The sequence below is a fragment of the Mustela nivalis genome (genome assembly GCF_964662115.1).
Source record: "Mustela nivalis genome assembly, contig: HAP1_SCAFFOLD_448, whole genome shotgun sequence".
NCBI classification, from domain to species: domain Eukaryota; kingdom Metazoa; phylum Chordata; class Mammalia; order Carnivora; family Mustelidae; genus Mustela; species Mustela nivalis.
The window spans coordinates 447,435-463,990 of record NW_028136207.1 but is presented as its reverse complement, the minus strand read 5'-3'; the positions used below and the strand labels follow the sequence as shown (position 1 = coordinate 463,990).

At 42.4% G+C, this 16,556-nt stretch overlaps 1 protein-coding gene across 1 annotated transcript in view; it reads right to left on the bottom strand.

The window, feature by feature from the left end:
- The window catches only part of LOC309857163 (uncharacterized protein), a gene marked incomplete at its 5' end in the record, with an annotated part of 102,949 nt that overhangs the window by 63,170 nt on the left and 23,223 nt on the right, over nt 1–16,556 (bottom strand). The window contains 2 exons of the mRNA XM_082749989.1: nt 1,247–1,268; nt 11,831–11,962. Coding sequence (XP_082606115.1) covers nt 1,247–1,268; nt 11,831–11,962 — 154 coding nt within the window. The remainder of the gene's footprint in view (nt 1–1,246; nt 1,269–11,830; nt 11,963–16,556) is intronic.

The following is a 16,556-nucleotide window of genomic DNA, read 5'->3' as shown; positions in this document are numbered from 1 at the left end:
CAAGATATCAGGTGAGTGACAACTCACAGGCCTTCAGAAACTTTCTGCTGCTCCCAGATCGCCTTTCATGGACCCCAGGCTGGGGGCTCTGGAGGACAAGATCTCTGCTATAAACACACTTGGGTACAATCTCCACGTTACAGACAGTCTTTGGAGGCCCTGGATAATGCACAAGCCTGAGAAGACAAGCTTTTTTCATCACAACAGGAGAATGTTACCCTCCACCCTTAAAGGAAAACAACACTCGTGAGGAGACTGATGGCAGCTGCATAACACTTGTAAGGTCTAGAACACAGACTCCTCTAAGAGCCACTTAATTTTCTCATCATGGGGCACCTCGGTGGCTCAGTTGGTTAAAGGGTCTGCCTTCTGCTGGAATCAGGATCCTGGGTCCTGGGGTCACATCCCACATCCAACTCTCTGCTCAGCAAGGACCTGCTTCTCCCTCTCTGTCTGCCTCCCACTCTGCCTCCTTGTGCTCTCTCTCTATATATATCAAGTGAATAAACAGAATCTCTTAAAAAAATAATTCTCTCATCTTGCCTCAAAGTGCAAACTTCTCTTCTCCTGACGCACTGTGAGCACTCTCCTGCTCTGAGACCTCTCTTCTCACCAGTACCACTTCCACACTCACAACAACGAACAACGACATTCAATGGTTTCCTAAGTGCCAGGTGGCCACCCAGGCCGTCAACAGCCAGCACCATGGAATCACCACAATCCATGATCCCCACACACTATCCATTATCCCCGCTGGTACAGGCTCTATTCCATTCATTCTCCCCTGGTAGGCAACGACCCCTCCACTTCAGACTTAAAACCACAGTTTACTTCTCTCCTGTAACACACGCTCTGCATGGCAATATCTGCCTTCTTCCCTACGTGTAGCCGGTTTGCTAGACTCAGAGAGTTTTCTCCTCTTGACATTTCACCAAGAGCCGGCTCATGGTGAAGTACTCACTCCAGACCTCACGCTGTCATCATCACTTGCCTCCTAAACATGTCTCTGCAAAATTACACCTTGTATTCTCCCTAGTCCCACGAAGATTTCCTTCTCCTGGTCTCTTAGAGATGGCAACTCCCTCCACACTGTCACTTAGACTCCACATGGGGAAGAGAAGCATTTTCAAGACTTAAGTCAGTGAGACATCAGAAGTCACCATATTTATCCCTCATCAAATTAAACACACATCAAATACGGGTACTGAGAATTTTTGGCAAAGAAAACTGAAGCCCCAAATCTTACCTTCGTATTGTCGAGGCTTTATCTAAGAGAGGAAGAAACAAAGATAAGCTGGATGACAAAACATATTATGAGTAATAATCTATAGTACAGATAGTACCACAATTATAATCCGAAGATATGACAACAATCACTTTGCTTAGCAGCATGAATTCACAGGATTAAAAAGGAAGATAAAATTAGAATTTCTGATGAAGTCATCATGGCTCACAATCAATTTATGATAAAGAGCACAAGTGTGTTTAACTTATTTTTGCCCCCAAATTCTATTCACATAGTAGTCAATGAATGTTCAACCTATTCAATTTTGACAAGGGATCATGCAGACATTGAAAATATATCCATTAATTCATTATTTCCCTAGCTTTTTTTTTATGTTAGTCACCACACAGTCTGTCATTAGTTTTTGTTTTCTTGTTTTTTTTTTAAATTTATATTTTATTTATTTTCAGCCTAACAGTATTCTTTGTTTCTGTAGCACACCCAGTGCTCCATGCAATCCATGCCCTCTCTAATACCCACCACCTGGTTTCCCCAACCTCCCAATCCCAAGACTTAAAACCCCTCAGATTGTTTTTCAGAGGCCATAATCTCTCATAGTTCACCTCCCCTTCCAATTTCCTCCAACTCCCTTCTCCTAACTCCCCATGTCCACCATGCTCCACCAATAAGTGAAACCATATGATAACTGACTCTGTTTGTTGCCTTATTTCACTCAGCATAATCTCCTCCAGTCCCATCCATGTTGCTAAAAAAGCTGGGTATTTGTCCATTCTGATGGAGGCATAATACTCCATAGTGTATATGGACCACATCTTCCTTATCCATTCGTCCGTTGAAGGGCATCTTGGTTCTTTCCACAGTTTGGCAACCGTGGCCATTGCTGCTATAAACACTGGGGTACAGATGGCCCTTCTTATCACATCTGTATCTTTGGGGTAAATACCCAGTAGTGCAATGGCAGCTCATAGAGAAGCTCTATTTTTAATTTCTTAAGGAATGTCCACACTGTTCTCTAATGAGGCTGCACCAACTTGCATTCTCACCAACAATGGAAGAGGTTTCCCCTTTCTCCACATCCCCTCCAACACATATTGCTTCCCGTTTGGTTAATTTTGGCCATATCTCAATGTGGTTTTAATTTGAATCTCCCTGAGGGCTAGTAATGATGAACAATTTTTCATGTGTCTGATAGCCATTTGTATGACTTCATTGGAGAAGTGTATGTTCATACCTTCTGCCCATTTTTTGATATGATTATCTATTTTGTGTGTGTTGAGTTTGAGGTGTTCTTTGTAGATCCTGGATATCAACCTTTTGTCTGTACTGTCATTTGCGAATATCCTCTTCCATTCCGTGTGTTGTCTCTATGTTTTATTGACTGTTTCCTTTGCTGTGCAGAAGCTTTTGATTTTGCTGAAGTCCCAAGTTTATTTTGGCTTTTGTTTCCTTTGCCTTTGGGGACATATCTTGAAAGGAGTTGCTGTGGCTGATATCGAAGAGATTACTGCCTATGTTCTCTTCTAGGATTCGGATGGATTCCTGTCTCACGTTGCCATCATTTATCCATTTTGAGTTTATATTTGTGTATGGCATAAGAGAATGGTCGAGTTTCATTCTTCTACATATAGCTGCCCAGTTTTCCCAGCACCATTTATTGAAGAGACTGTCTTTTTTCCACTGTATATTTTTTCCTGCTTTGTCAAAGATTATTTGCCCATAGAGTTGAGGGTCAATATCTGGGCTCTCTACTCTGTTTCACTGGTCTATGTGTCTGTTTGTATGCCAGTACCATGCTGTCTTGGTGATCACAGCTTTGTAGTAAAGCTTGAAATCAGGTAACGTGATACTCCCCCATTTTATTTTTGTTTTTCAACATTTCCTTAGCGATTCGGGGTCTCTTCTGATTCCATATAAATTTTTGGATTATTTGCTCCAGGTATTTGAAGAATACTGGTGAAATTTTGATTGGAATGGCATTAAAAGTATAGACATTTTAACAATGTTTATTCTTCTGATCCAAGAGCATGGAATGGTCTTCCATCTTTTTGTGTCTTCTTCAATTTCCTTCTTGAGTGTTCTGTAGTTCTCGAGTACAGATCCTTTACTCCTTTGATTAGGTTTATTCCCAGTATCTTATGGTTCTTCGTGATATTGTAGATAGAATCAGTTCTCTAATTTCCCTTTCTGTATTTTCATTGTTAGTGTATAAGAAATCCTCTGATTTCTGTACATTGACTTTGTATCCTGCCACATTACTGAATGGCTGTATGAGTTCTAGTAGTTTGGGGGTGGGGTCTTTTGGGTTTTCCATATAAAGAATCATGTAATCTGCAAAGAGAGAGAGTTTGACTTCTTCATTACCAATTTGGATACCTTTTATTTCCCTTTGTTGTCTGATTGCTGTTGCTAGGACTTCTAATACCATATTGAACAAGAGTGGCAAGAGTGGACATCCTTGTCGTGTTCCTGATCTCAACAGGAAGGCTGCAAGCTTTTTCCCATTGAGGATTATATTTGCTGTGGGTCTTTCATAGATAGATTTGATGGAGTTCAGGAATGTTCTTTGTATCCCTATACTTTGAAGCGTTTTAATGCATCGGATGCTGGATTTTGTCAAATGCTTTTTCTGCATCGATTGAGAGGACCATGTGGTTCTTCTCTCTTCTCATACTAATTTATTCTATCACATTGATTGATTTGCAAATGTTGAATCCCACCTGGTCATGGTGGATAATCTTTTTAATAAGCTGTTGGATCCTGTTTGCTAAGATCTTGTTGAGAAGATCTTAGCAACAGTGATATTGATTCATCAGTGATATTGATCTGAAATTCTCCTTTTTGGTAGCGTCTTTGCCTGGTTTGGGAATCAGGGTAATGCTGGCTTCATAGAAAGAATCTGGGAGTTTTCCTTCTGCTTCAATTGTTTGAAACAGTTTCAGGAGAATAGGTGTTATTTCTTCTTTGAAAGTTTGGTAGAATTCCCCTGGGAATCCGTCAGGACCTGGACTCTTGTTTTGGGGAGATTTTTGATCACTGCTCCAATCTCATTACTAGACATCGGCCTATTCCGGTTGTTGAATTCTTCCTGGTTCCATTTTGGGAGTTTATAGTTTTCCAGGAATGCATCCATTTCATCTAGGTTGCTAAGCTTATTGGCATATAAACCGTTGATAATAACTTCTGATGATTGGTTCTACTGCCTTGGTGTTTATTGTGATCTCTCCCTTTTCATTCATAATTTTATGAATTTCGGCTTTCTCTCTTTTCTTTTGGATTAGTGTGACCAATGGTTTATCGATCTTATTGATTCTTCCAAAAACCAGGTTCTAGTTTCATTGATACGTTCTACTGTATCTCTGGTTTCTACCTCATTGATCTCAGCTCTAATCTTGATGATTTGCATTCTTATGTGTGGAGTTGGTTTGATTTGTTGTTGATTCTTCAGTTCTTTAAGGTGTAGAGCCAGCTGCTGTGTTCTGAAGTTTTCAATTTTTTTGATGGAGACTTGGGTGGATATGTATTTCCCCCTTAGGACCACCTTTGCTGTATCCCATAGGTTTTGGACCAAAGTGTCTTCATTCTCATTCGTTTCCATGAATTGTTTCAGTTTTTCTTTGATCTCCTGGTTGATCCAAGCATTCTTAAGCAAGGTGGTCTTTAGCTTCCAGTTATCTGAGTTCCTTCGGAACTTTTCCTTGTGATTGAGCTCCAGTTTCAAAGCATTGTGACCTGAGAATATGCAGGGAATCATCTCAGTCTTTTGGTATCAGTTGAGTCCTGATTTGTGACCCAGTATGTGGTTTATTCTTGAGAAGGTTCCATGTGCACTTGAGGAGAATGAGTATTCTGTTGTTTTAGGGTGGAATGTTGTGTATATATCTATGAGGTCCATCTGGTCCAATGTGTCATTCAATGCTCTTGTTTCTTTATTGATTTTCTGTTTCGATTATCTATTTCTGAGAGAGGCGTGTTAAGATCTCCTACTATTAATGTATTCATATCAGTATGACTCTTTATCTTGATTAACAGTTTTCCTGTGTAATTGGCTGCTCCCATATTGGGGGCATAGATATTTACAATTGTTAGATCATCTTGGTGGTTAGTTCCTTTAAGGATTATGTAGTGTCCTTATGTATCTCTGACTACAGTCTTTAGTTTAAAATCTCATTTATCTGATATGAGAATTGCTACCCATCCTTCTTTTGAGGCCCATTGGCATGAAAGATGCTTCTCCATCCCTTCACTTTCAGTCTGGGTATATCTTTAGGTTCAAAATGGGTCTCTTGTAGACAACATATGGATGGGTCCTATCGTTTCATTTAATCTGCAACCCTTTGCCATTTTATGGGAGCATTTAGGCCATTTTCATTGAGAGTGATATTGATAGATATGTTTTTATTGACATCGTGCTACCTTTTAAGTCTTTCTTCCTGTAGATTGTCTCTATATTTCTGTTCAATACTATTCTTAGGATTTTTCCTCTTTTATAGAACTCCCCCCTTAATATTTCCTGCAGTATCGGCTTGGTGGTTGTGTAGTCTTTTAAGCCTTGCCGATCCTGGAAACTCTTTATCTCTCCATCCATTTTGAATGTCAGTCTTGCTGGATAAAGTATTTTTGGCTGCCTATTATTCTCATTTAGTGCCCTGAATATCTTGCCAGCCCTTTATGGCTTGCCAGGTCTCTGTGGAGAGGTCTAATACTATTCTCATGGGCTTTCCTCTGTAAGTAAGGAGCCTCTTAGTGCTAGCGGCTTTCAAGAGATTATACCTACAATTATGATTCCTCAATTTGACTATCAGGTGTCTTGATGTTTTTCTGGAATCTATAATCTTGGGTGGAGAACATTTGGTCTCTAGTACATGAATGCTGGTTCTTCACTAGATTGGGAAATTTTCATGAAGGACTTGTTCCACTATATCTTCTAGACTTCTTTCATTCTCCTCCCCTTCAGGGATTCCAATAATTCTGACGTTGGAACGTTTCATGGCATCATTTATTTCCCTGATTCTGTTTTTGTGGTTTCTAATCTGTTTGTTCCAGGCTTCGTCTTGAACTTTCTCTCTATCTGTTTGTCCTCCAGATCACTAATTCTATCTTCTGTCTCAGTTACCCTAGGTTTGAGAGAATTTAGATTAGATTGGAACTCATTGCGAGCATTGTGAACATCAGCCCTGGTAACTTTTAACTCTGCCCTAACATTGTGAACATCCTGTCTGGTCGCTTTCAGCACGGCCCTAATCAATTGCACTTGGTCATCCATGGCTTTATCCAACCTAGCTATTGCCTGGATAAATGTTAGCCTGAATTCTCTTTTCGACATATTGTCTATATTGATAGCCCTTAGCTCTGTTGTGGAAGGTCCATCCTCTGTATTTTTCTTCTGTTGGGATTCCTCCTCCTAGTAATTTTGGTGAGAGATGACTGAACAGATGTAGCTGGATGTATCGACCGTGGTGCAGTCAGGGTGCACTCTGGAACACTTCTGAGCAATCAGGATTCCCCACCAAAATGAGAGAAAAAAGACAAGAAAAAGAAAAAAATAATAGATAGAGAGAGACAGGAAAGAAAGGGAAGATGAAAGAGAAGGTTCAACCCAAATGCGCCCCAAGGTAAGATTTATGAGGTATACAAACAAAAGACAAACAAAAAGACTGATAAAAGTATATAACAAGAGAAAATATATAAATATATGCAAATACAGGAATAACCTTGTTGAAAAGAACCCCAAGTGTAAGATTTATATACTATCAGGACAAACACAAAAACACAGAAACACTGGTGGAAGAAAAAGATGGGAGAGTGGTTATAAATTCTCAGTGTGGGCAAGGAAGGTTGTTTTGATCCTTGCTGGATGTAATTGATATGTTTGTTAAAGGACTCAACTTTCCTAGGATAAAGGGGGATTAAAAATTGGTTTACCTATAGGGGTAGTATTGATTGGGGAATGGGGATTACTTTGAAGTTTAACTCTATATGAATATTAGAAAATAAAAATAAAAAAGGAATAAACTAAACTAAACTAAAAATTTTAAAAATTCAAAAAATAGAAGTGCAAAAGAGAAACACAGGTGTATGCAACAAAAAGTTTAGGTTGGAAATTTATTATGGAATTTGATGTGCTGGACAGCTCTCTGTGATGGTAGATAGGTTAAACAATTATCTATTTACAAAAAATGAGCCAGAATAGTGGGAACAAATTAAAAATAAAAGTTGTCCTATGAAGTAGTGGTGGTGGTTCTCTCGTAGTCTTTTTTTTTGTTTTTTTTTTTTTTCTTTTGATTGGTTTTCTTTGGGATGTGCCTGCCACGTTGGTTTTCAGTCAGTAATGTTCCCTGAGTTAAGTCCTCCAGTCCCCGTCTAGGGGGTGGGCTATGAGGAAACCGGTTTTTTCAGGCTTTTGTTCTCTGGAGGTTTTTATGTTTGTTCACCTTCCCACGCCCCCTCGCCTTGACCTCTTTTGATGGTTTTCCTAGGTTTAGAGGAAAGCAAACTGTACCCTGACCTCCCTCTCAGAGAGAAGCCTCAGTCTGTTCTTCTGTGGGTGTTGCAGAGCCCATATAAATTTCCCCTTGGCTGCTGGCAGAGTAGGTTCTGAGTCACGGTCCCTGGGGACACAGGATCTTCTGCTTGTACCCAAAAGCAAGGCAGCGGAGGCTGTCTGGGATCTCCAGACCGCCAGAGAGGTTCTAAGCAGCGATCGCACACTGAGATTTTCCCGCTGGCCCAGGCTGGGAGTGCTTAGTCTTTCTGGGTCTAAGAGCACCTGGCTTGCATGCACCTCTTTCGGGGGAGTCTGTGGGTCGCGTGCACGTCTCAGGCTCTGAGAACCGGTGCAGTTCCGAAAGCACCAGGCTGAGCCTTTGAGCACCTCTCTCCTGGCAGTTTGGGGTGCGTTTGTTAGGCTCTGAAACAATGGCGCATATCAAAGAGCGCTGGCTGGGCCTTTGTACCTCTCTCAGGGGAGGGTGAGGGAGGCGCACATTAGAGGCTCTGTAGCAGGGCTCACAAGTTCTGCCGTCCTGTGTGGCTCCCATCCCCTCACAGGAGCCAGAACCCACGCAATCGCGGGTTTGCTGGCGGCTCTGGGACCAAGATCTGGTTTCTTTGTCACACTCTCTCTAGCTCAGAGGCAGGGAAGGCTGTCCTGGGACCGGGGACTTAAGCCCCTGTCCCTAGCTTCCCCGATTCCCACAATTTACCCCCCACGTTCCTTTGCTCTTTTGGAGTGCTTTCACCAGTCTCCAAGTTAATGCTGGTCCCCAGACACTGGGCAAGCTCGCTCATATTTGGGTATTACTTTACAACTGGTCAGCTCTGGTGGCTCCCTCCCCCTTTTGTTTATCTTGCAATATCAGCCCGCCTTTCCCACTCCGCTTTACCTGCCCATTGGCGACTTCTGCCCCTGTAGAGATCCAGATGTGTAAAATTCTGATCTCAGGCTGATTTCATGGGTGATCAGAGTTCTTTGGTAGGTAATCAGCTCGCTTTAGAGTACAGGTTGAAAAGGTGCCTCTTCCTACTTCCCCACGTCATCTTGTCCCTTCTGTCATTAGTTTTTGATGTAATGTTCCAGGATACACTGTTTGCGTATATCATCCAGAGCTCCATGAAATCGGTACCCTCCTTATTACCCATCACCAGGCTCCTCATACCCCTCTCCTCTAAAACACTCAGTTTGCTTCCCAGAGTCCACAGTCTCTCATGGTTCATCTCCCCCTCTGACTCTTCCCCCCCCAATTCATTTTTCCCTTCCTTCTCCAAATATTCCCTATGCCATTCCTTATGTTCCACAAATAAGTGACCAAAGGATAATTGACTTTCTCCACTGGACTTATTTCACTTAGTATATTTCCCTCACATTTTTGCAACCCAGTATCTGCAGTTCTGAAGTACAGAACCTGGGACTATTTTAAAATCCTGAAAGAAAGAAAATGGAAGGAAGGAGGAAAGAAGGCAGGCAGTGTCAAGGATATGCCACGTCTTTCCTTCTCTACAAAGCTATGTTGAAACCTTACAAAGAGTTGGCTGTTTGCTGAATTCACACACAGTTATGGCATATGAGGTGCTATGAAGTTTCCCAGACTGTTTAAATGCAGTGTCATCAAAAAGAAGTAAAAGCCATCGGTTGAGATAAAGAGTGGCCCATTATGAGATGAAGCATAAGCCATGACAGAAATGACAGCTGATGGTTCCAAAAAGGGGAGTGAGGCAATTCAGATTTGAGTCACCCTCATGTTATTATAGCTCAATAACATCTAGGCAAGACCTCATTTTGACACCATTAACATATTTCCTGTTTTAAAAGTTTTACAGGATGATGAGAGGCTGGGGCCAACCCCCAAATCTTGCCAGGATATTGGAATATCACCATGCTATCAATAAACCAGTCATAGTATGTTGTTGGGGAGAGTGCATCAGGGGAGGGGAATCAAAAAGCCATGGTTATTCCTTTAATTTCACATGTTGATTAGGAACCTCTGTGCTCCCCTGGCCCATGTCACCAGCCACATGGGCAGGGGAAGTGGAAAGGTCGATGGCTACACCAAATATATAATATTTTTCTTTTCTCTTTGAAGGGAAGTTTTCTCCATTGTGAGGGAGAGGGGGAATAGTCCCAAGGAGAAAGAAACTCAAAAGACTTCTTTCTTCTTACAAAGGTCTTCCCTCAAATGAAACTATGTCTCCAGAGTCTAACTGGGGGTTTCCCAAAGACTCAGCCACAGAGGTGAGGGAAATCCTCAACTCCAGTGCCATCTCCTCCCTGTCTCACCGGCGAGGACCTCAGTCTAACCCCGAGCCAGAGAAGCAGAAAACCTCACCCTAACTCCCACTTACCTCCCTTCCTTCAGCAGGACACAGTATCTAGCTTTCAACACAACCCTACAAGGCATGCTGCAGGTAAAAACCATGACAGCAAGCACGAGAATCACACTTCCTGTGGCAGAAGTGATGGGGAGAGCAGGCTGGACTTTCAAGTCTCTTTGATGTATGATACTGGGTCTAAGGGAAAAGTTCACAAGAGGAAGAAGAGATGGTAAATGTGGGCAGAGATAGGAAACTCTAAGATTGTAACATGTTGTCTAGAAAGACAACAACACCATTATAAAAATCAAGAGTGCTTGCGGTGGCTTCATGAAGACACTCAAAATAAACCAGAGGAAAGAATCATTGACAGGAAAGAAACTTCCAAAAGAGAAACACAAAGACAAAAATTACACAGACAACACAGAAAACCCAAGACTGATAGGTCATTACAAAATGTGTAACACACACATAACAGGAATACCTATTCCTATAGGAGAGTGGATGGAGAGCTATTTGAAGCAATAATGACAGAGGATTGACTGAAATTAATGGAGTAAACTAATCAAGATCCAGGAAAATCAAAACATTGAAAGAAGGATAAATACCAAAACACACACACAAACAATGAACCAAAAACACCAATGTTTCCTAATCTAGAATATTCAGCTACAGATCATTAAAGACAAAGAAATTGTTCTGGAAATCTGGAGCAGGGATTGGGAGTGGGTGTGGGAATGGGAGAGGGGAGCAGAAACACCTTACTCCAGAGAAAAAGGATAAGAACGACATCACACTTCTTTTCAGAACCCATGCCATCAAGAAGGATGAAGTGTTTATATTGTTTAAAGGAACATCGAGCTAGAAACCTGTGGCCAGTGAAATGGTCCTTCAACACACACTACAGAGTAAGGAAACCCGTCCGGAATAATGGCGGGCATTATTTCAATGATGAAGGGGTCAATGCTCCAAAAAGACACAACAATTTCTAATGCGCATGCATCAACAACAGAGTGTCAGAGTACATGAAGCAGAAACTGAAAATACTGCTGGTGGGAACAGATGAATCTATTCCTACAGCTGGAGAATTCAAAATCCTCTTCTCCCTCATTGACAGACCCAGAGATGCAGAAGTTCCATGAGAACACAGGTGAACTGACCAGCATCACCCATCCACCCCATCCACTACACATTGGCAGAATACTTCATTCAACAATGAGGTATAGACATTCTGCTCGGGCTGACATGAAACAGTCACTAAGAGAGCCCATATTCGGGGCCATACAACACATGTGAACCACCAAAGGAATCGAAATCACCGGAACTATGCTCTCAGACCCCAGTTGACTCAAACTAGAGATCGAGAACAGAAAGATAGCTGGAGAAATGACCAGAGAGAGAGAGATTCAACAGCCCACTTCTAAAGAAGACATGGGTGGAAGGGCAGGTGGGTGGAGGGATGGGTGAAGGAGGTGAAGGGAAAGAAGAGTGCACTTCTTCTGCTGAGCACTGAGAAATGTATAGAATTGCGGAGTCATGTTGTACACCTGAAAGTCACATTACACTGTTTGCCAATTATGCTTGAACTTAAAAAAAAGAACATATGGATCAAGAAGGCACTTCAATAGAAATTTAAAACTACATCAATCTAGGTGATAATCAAAATTGACATATTAGAGGGAAATTTGTAGTACTGAATGGACATAAAAATGTCCAGGGACTATAACATTTTTTGCTTATTTATGAATGAAAGTACAGAAGGTACATTAATATACTTACAGCGAGGATGGTTCTCCAGAGGTAAATGAGAAAGGCACAAGTTCCCAAGAAGGCAGTTAAAATGAGAAGCTTCCACAGAACTTCAATCCCATGAGGGCCAAGACAGAAATGATCAGGCAAGGAAAGGACAAGCTGAAATACCATTTGAGACAATGAGGAATCTCAAAGACTTTTACTGTGTATCTGTCACAAAAGATCAACTTTACAAACCCTCAATCAGCCTCCAGGAGGTAAGCATACCTCTCAACCAGCTCCTCCTGGAGGAGAAGGAGCACAGAGGCATTTCCAAGGAGCTGGGGCAAACTTTTGGCAGTGATGAGTGTGTTTCCCAACTTACCATGATGATGGCTTCCTTGTTGCTTCCCTGTGTCTAATATCAGCAAAAAGTATTCTTTGAAAAGATGTTATGATCATATATACATTATGACACACTAAAGCTGCAGGCAAAATCTAATAGACAAATCTTGAAATTTTATTTTATCTACAAGCACATTGCAACTGTTTTTTCTATAGCTAACAGAACTTGAGAATTTATAAGCCAACATAAAATAAACAAGGTAAGTCAATGTAAACTTAGAATAGGTAAGGAGTCAGTGACTTCTATTGTACATCCATGAAGGACCTGGAAAAACTCCTTTGGACCATTTCCTAAACTACACCCAAAATTTATGGACGAATGAGAGAAAGCATGAATAGAATTTGTACTAGAGGTACAAATGAGCACATTATATGGACACATGTTTATAGATCAGGACATAAGTGAGAGAGACAGGAGGCTGCTCATTAATATGACATGTGATTATTGCCCAATAAAAATAAATCAGAGTTACTGATTAGTTTCTGAAAACATTGATGTTTTCTTTCAGTGCTCACTCTGATTCTGAATCACAAACCCAGATGTCAGATTTCTGAAGTACATAATCAGGTGATCATGTATGTTCTAAGCATATCTGTGAGGGTTAGTATCTCCAAAAAGCCAATGGAAGCAATTCATGTTCCTATTTCTTGGTACTGTAAATAAATCATACAAGAGCAACTTAAAATTTAACTTTCTAAAGAGGGAAAATATTAACGAATCTATTTATTTATTTGAAAGAGAGAGGGGGAAGGGCAGAGGGAGACTGAGTAGCTGAGTGCCAGCTGAGCAGGGAGCCCAACCAGGGCTCAATCCCAGCACTCTGGGATCATGACCCAAGCCTAAGGCAGACACTTAACTGCCTGAACCACCCAGGTGCCTGTGAATTCTAAGAATACAAAATTCCTGGATACGAACACCAAGGCTAGGAACACATCATTTTACAAAAACTACATTTAGAAGTATTTCTGGATAAAAGACACTAACAATGCAATTCATACTAATTCACACCAAGCTTGAATTTTGTGCAAACAAACCTCTCTAGAAAGGAGCTCCTGAAATCTAAAACATTTTCCTCTTCAGCCCTCACAGCTGAGGTCAGGAAAATGTGTGCTGGTGGGAAACGTACACTGCCTTTAATAGCCACTGTCTGGAAGAGAGCAGTAGCTGTCAGCACAATGGTTGGTCATGGGGATCAAATGCACAAAAGACAGAGGCTGTCTTGTCAGGAATGTAAAACACGCCCAGCTGTGGGCACACAGTACATCTGGCAGCTGTCTGGATGCTGATACCAGTAGCTGAGTCTTAACTAGAGGACAGCCAGTGGGGCCAAAAACTCTAGGTTCTCCGACAGTGGCCATGAGCAGGTGGAGGTGGAAAATGCAACACCAGTTCATTTAGGCAAGAGTTCAGAGATGAGGAAGGGTGAGAAAGGTGAACTGATCCATGAGATGCAGCCCAGGTAGAGGGGAATGATTCCAATCCAGACGACCAAGAAATTCCCTCTTCTGAAGACTCAAATGAAACAGAATGGGGTCTACTTTGACTAGAGGTCTTCATGTGCGATGGGTCTGCCTCAATACAAGCATCCTTCTTGGCTACTGACACTTCCGGATCCCTCTTTCCTAATCTGGTGCAAGCGGATCTAAAGTAGTCTACTTATTTCCAGGGGTGTTCCCTAACTTTTGGCTGACTCTCTCTCTTTCTCCTGGGGGTACAGGGTTTACTTTTTCATGACAGAGTAAAATATTCATGCTGGGAACCACGTATTTCTTTATATTTGGACAATCCTAAGGACATCCAGAACTTTCTTATTTTGGGAAAATCAACACACTGCACGTACTTGGTCAAAGAAAGGACAACAACTCATTCACTTCCTGATCACATAACTCCTAGTGATTTTCCTGTGACATATATCCCAGCAGGTTGCGGTCTATTAGTGTCTTCTGGGATTCTCAGGTCTCCATGCACCTGGTGGGACACACGGTCCCTGGGGACAGCCTCCAAGACCAGAAGGAAAGGGCTGATTCAGAAGTTGCTAAAAGTCAACCAACCAAGAAGCAGAGCAAAAAGGACATTTCACTTCTTAACACTCTAGTCCCAACACCAATGCTTAAGATACCCAGGGCTGTCAAACTTGACAAATATAAACAATGCGCTGACACAAAAACAAACTAAACAGAAGCTGGACCCTGAATTTACCAGGCTTGCAGTAGGATCTTCACCAGGATTCCAGGGGACAATCTAACACCCCTAGCTCCTACTAAATTAGAGTTCCTGACATTTTTGAAGACAATTTTAAAGAGATATAATGTACATATCACACAAGCCCCCGATTTAGGACAAAGAGCTCAATGGCTCTTCCTATCTTCACAAATCCTTCCTCCTGACACTAGAAACCTGGTGCCTTCAGGTTTCCATCCTACCAAAGCTGTGCTTCTTGGACCAAGCAGCACAGACAGGACCCAAAACATGAGGGAAATGGCTGTGGCCTCAACCCCTTCAGGCTGACCCTGAAACCTGCCCTGTGGTGCCCAGTCGTCAGGAAGAACTCTCGTTCTTCTGAAGTTACCATCAAGAACCCCATGAAAAAGCTGTGATTAAAGAACCCAGTCGGAAGGAAGACACCACTAGCAGCTTATGGGCACCCAAGTAGCTCAGTCAGATAAATGACCAAGTCTTGGTTTGGATCAAGTCATGATCTCATGGTCCTGAGGTTGAGGCCCACTTTGGGCTCTGTGCTCCCTGCACAGCTGGTTTGGGATTTTCTCTTTCCCACCCTCTCTGCCCCCTACACATGAGCCCCTTTTCTCTATTCCTCAAGTAAATCATATCAGAAGATGAAGAAAAAGAAAAAGCAGAAGAAGAAGAAGAAGAAGAAGAAGGAGGAGGAGGAGGAGGAGGAGGAGGAGGAGGAGGAGGAGGAGGAGGAGGAGGAGGAGAAGGAAGACACGAGTGAAGTGTCACATTTACTCACATTTGGGTTTGGGGAACTGGGACACTGGAGCAAGACAAGCCAGAAGAGTAGCCTTTGCACCATCATGTCCTGGTCCTTTTAAGGGGCACTGTGGGCCCAGGGAGGAAGTGGAGATGGTTGGGGGGCAGGGGAGAGTGGGGTAGGGGTGTTCGGAAGGCGTGGGGAGGGGCAGGGTGGTAATTAGGGAGGGGAATAGGGAAGAAATAATAGGGTAGGATGGGGAAGGTGTTGGTCAGGAGAAGGGGTCAGGGTCAGTGTCAGGCGGTATCAGGGTCAGATTAAGTACTCAAGGGGAACTAGCACGGTTCAGAAAGGTCAGGAGGTCAGCAGGTTAGTAAAGGACAAGGTCAGCAGGACACATTAGCAGGTAAAGTGAACTCTCAGGAGCAGTTAGTGTGGAGAATCCATCCTCCACCAAGCCTTCCCGGGATTGAACGTTTCCTTAGCAACCGAGAAACATTCTAATCTCTCCGCCAATCCCCTGCCTTTGCCCCTAGTAGCTCAACATGGATGCCACAGGTGACCTCATTGGTACAAAGCCCCTTCCCACCTGATACCCCAACACGTGCCATCCCAACGACAGATCCTCTCTGGATCTTTAGCCATCCTTCTTGTTTACTTTCTCCAACCCAGGTCCCTGTTCCCTCTTCTGGGCGCTCTCTCCTTCCCTTCCAAACTCCCGTCTGAGAGCCACTGGCTGAACAATGTAGAAAGCAAAGGAGAACCAAACTGCAACAACAAGCAAGTACACAACCAGAGTAGGAGGTTCGAGCCCTCTCTCAGCAACTCAACGCAGACAGAACATTCACAAGATGTAAATCTTTATGGCAAACCATCTGAATCCCATAGCTGTCTCCATACATCTGTCCACATCCACATCCACTGATTTTAGGCACATAGGAGACCATTACAAAAATGCGCCCAATTTACTTTAACCATAAGGGAAATTTCAATTTTGTCTCAGATGCATTAATTCAGGCAACTACAGAGCATCTTGTGGTAATATAATGTGCTAGAAATCACTGATAAAAAGTGAACTAGAAATTCCCATATGTTTAGAAATGGAGAAGTACCTCTATCATGGGAACAGGAGTAAAGAAATAGAAAAAAGAGGGGCTCCTGGTGGCTCAGGTCATGATCAGGTCCTATGATCAAGCCCCACATCGGGCTCTGTGCTCAGCAGGGAGCCTGCTTGCCCCTCACTCTCTGCCTGCCTCTCTACCTGCCTCTCTGCCAACTTGTGATCTCTCTCTCTCTCTGTGTCAAATAAGTAAATAAAATCTTAAATAAAAAAGAAATAGAAAAGGAAAAGAGCAACACTGGAACTGAATGATACGAGGATGATACAATAAAATCAAATGTCTTCTGGGCTGGAATATCCTCCGGTATTAGTC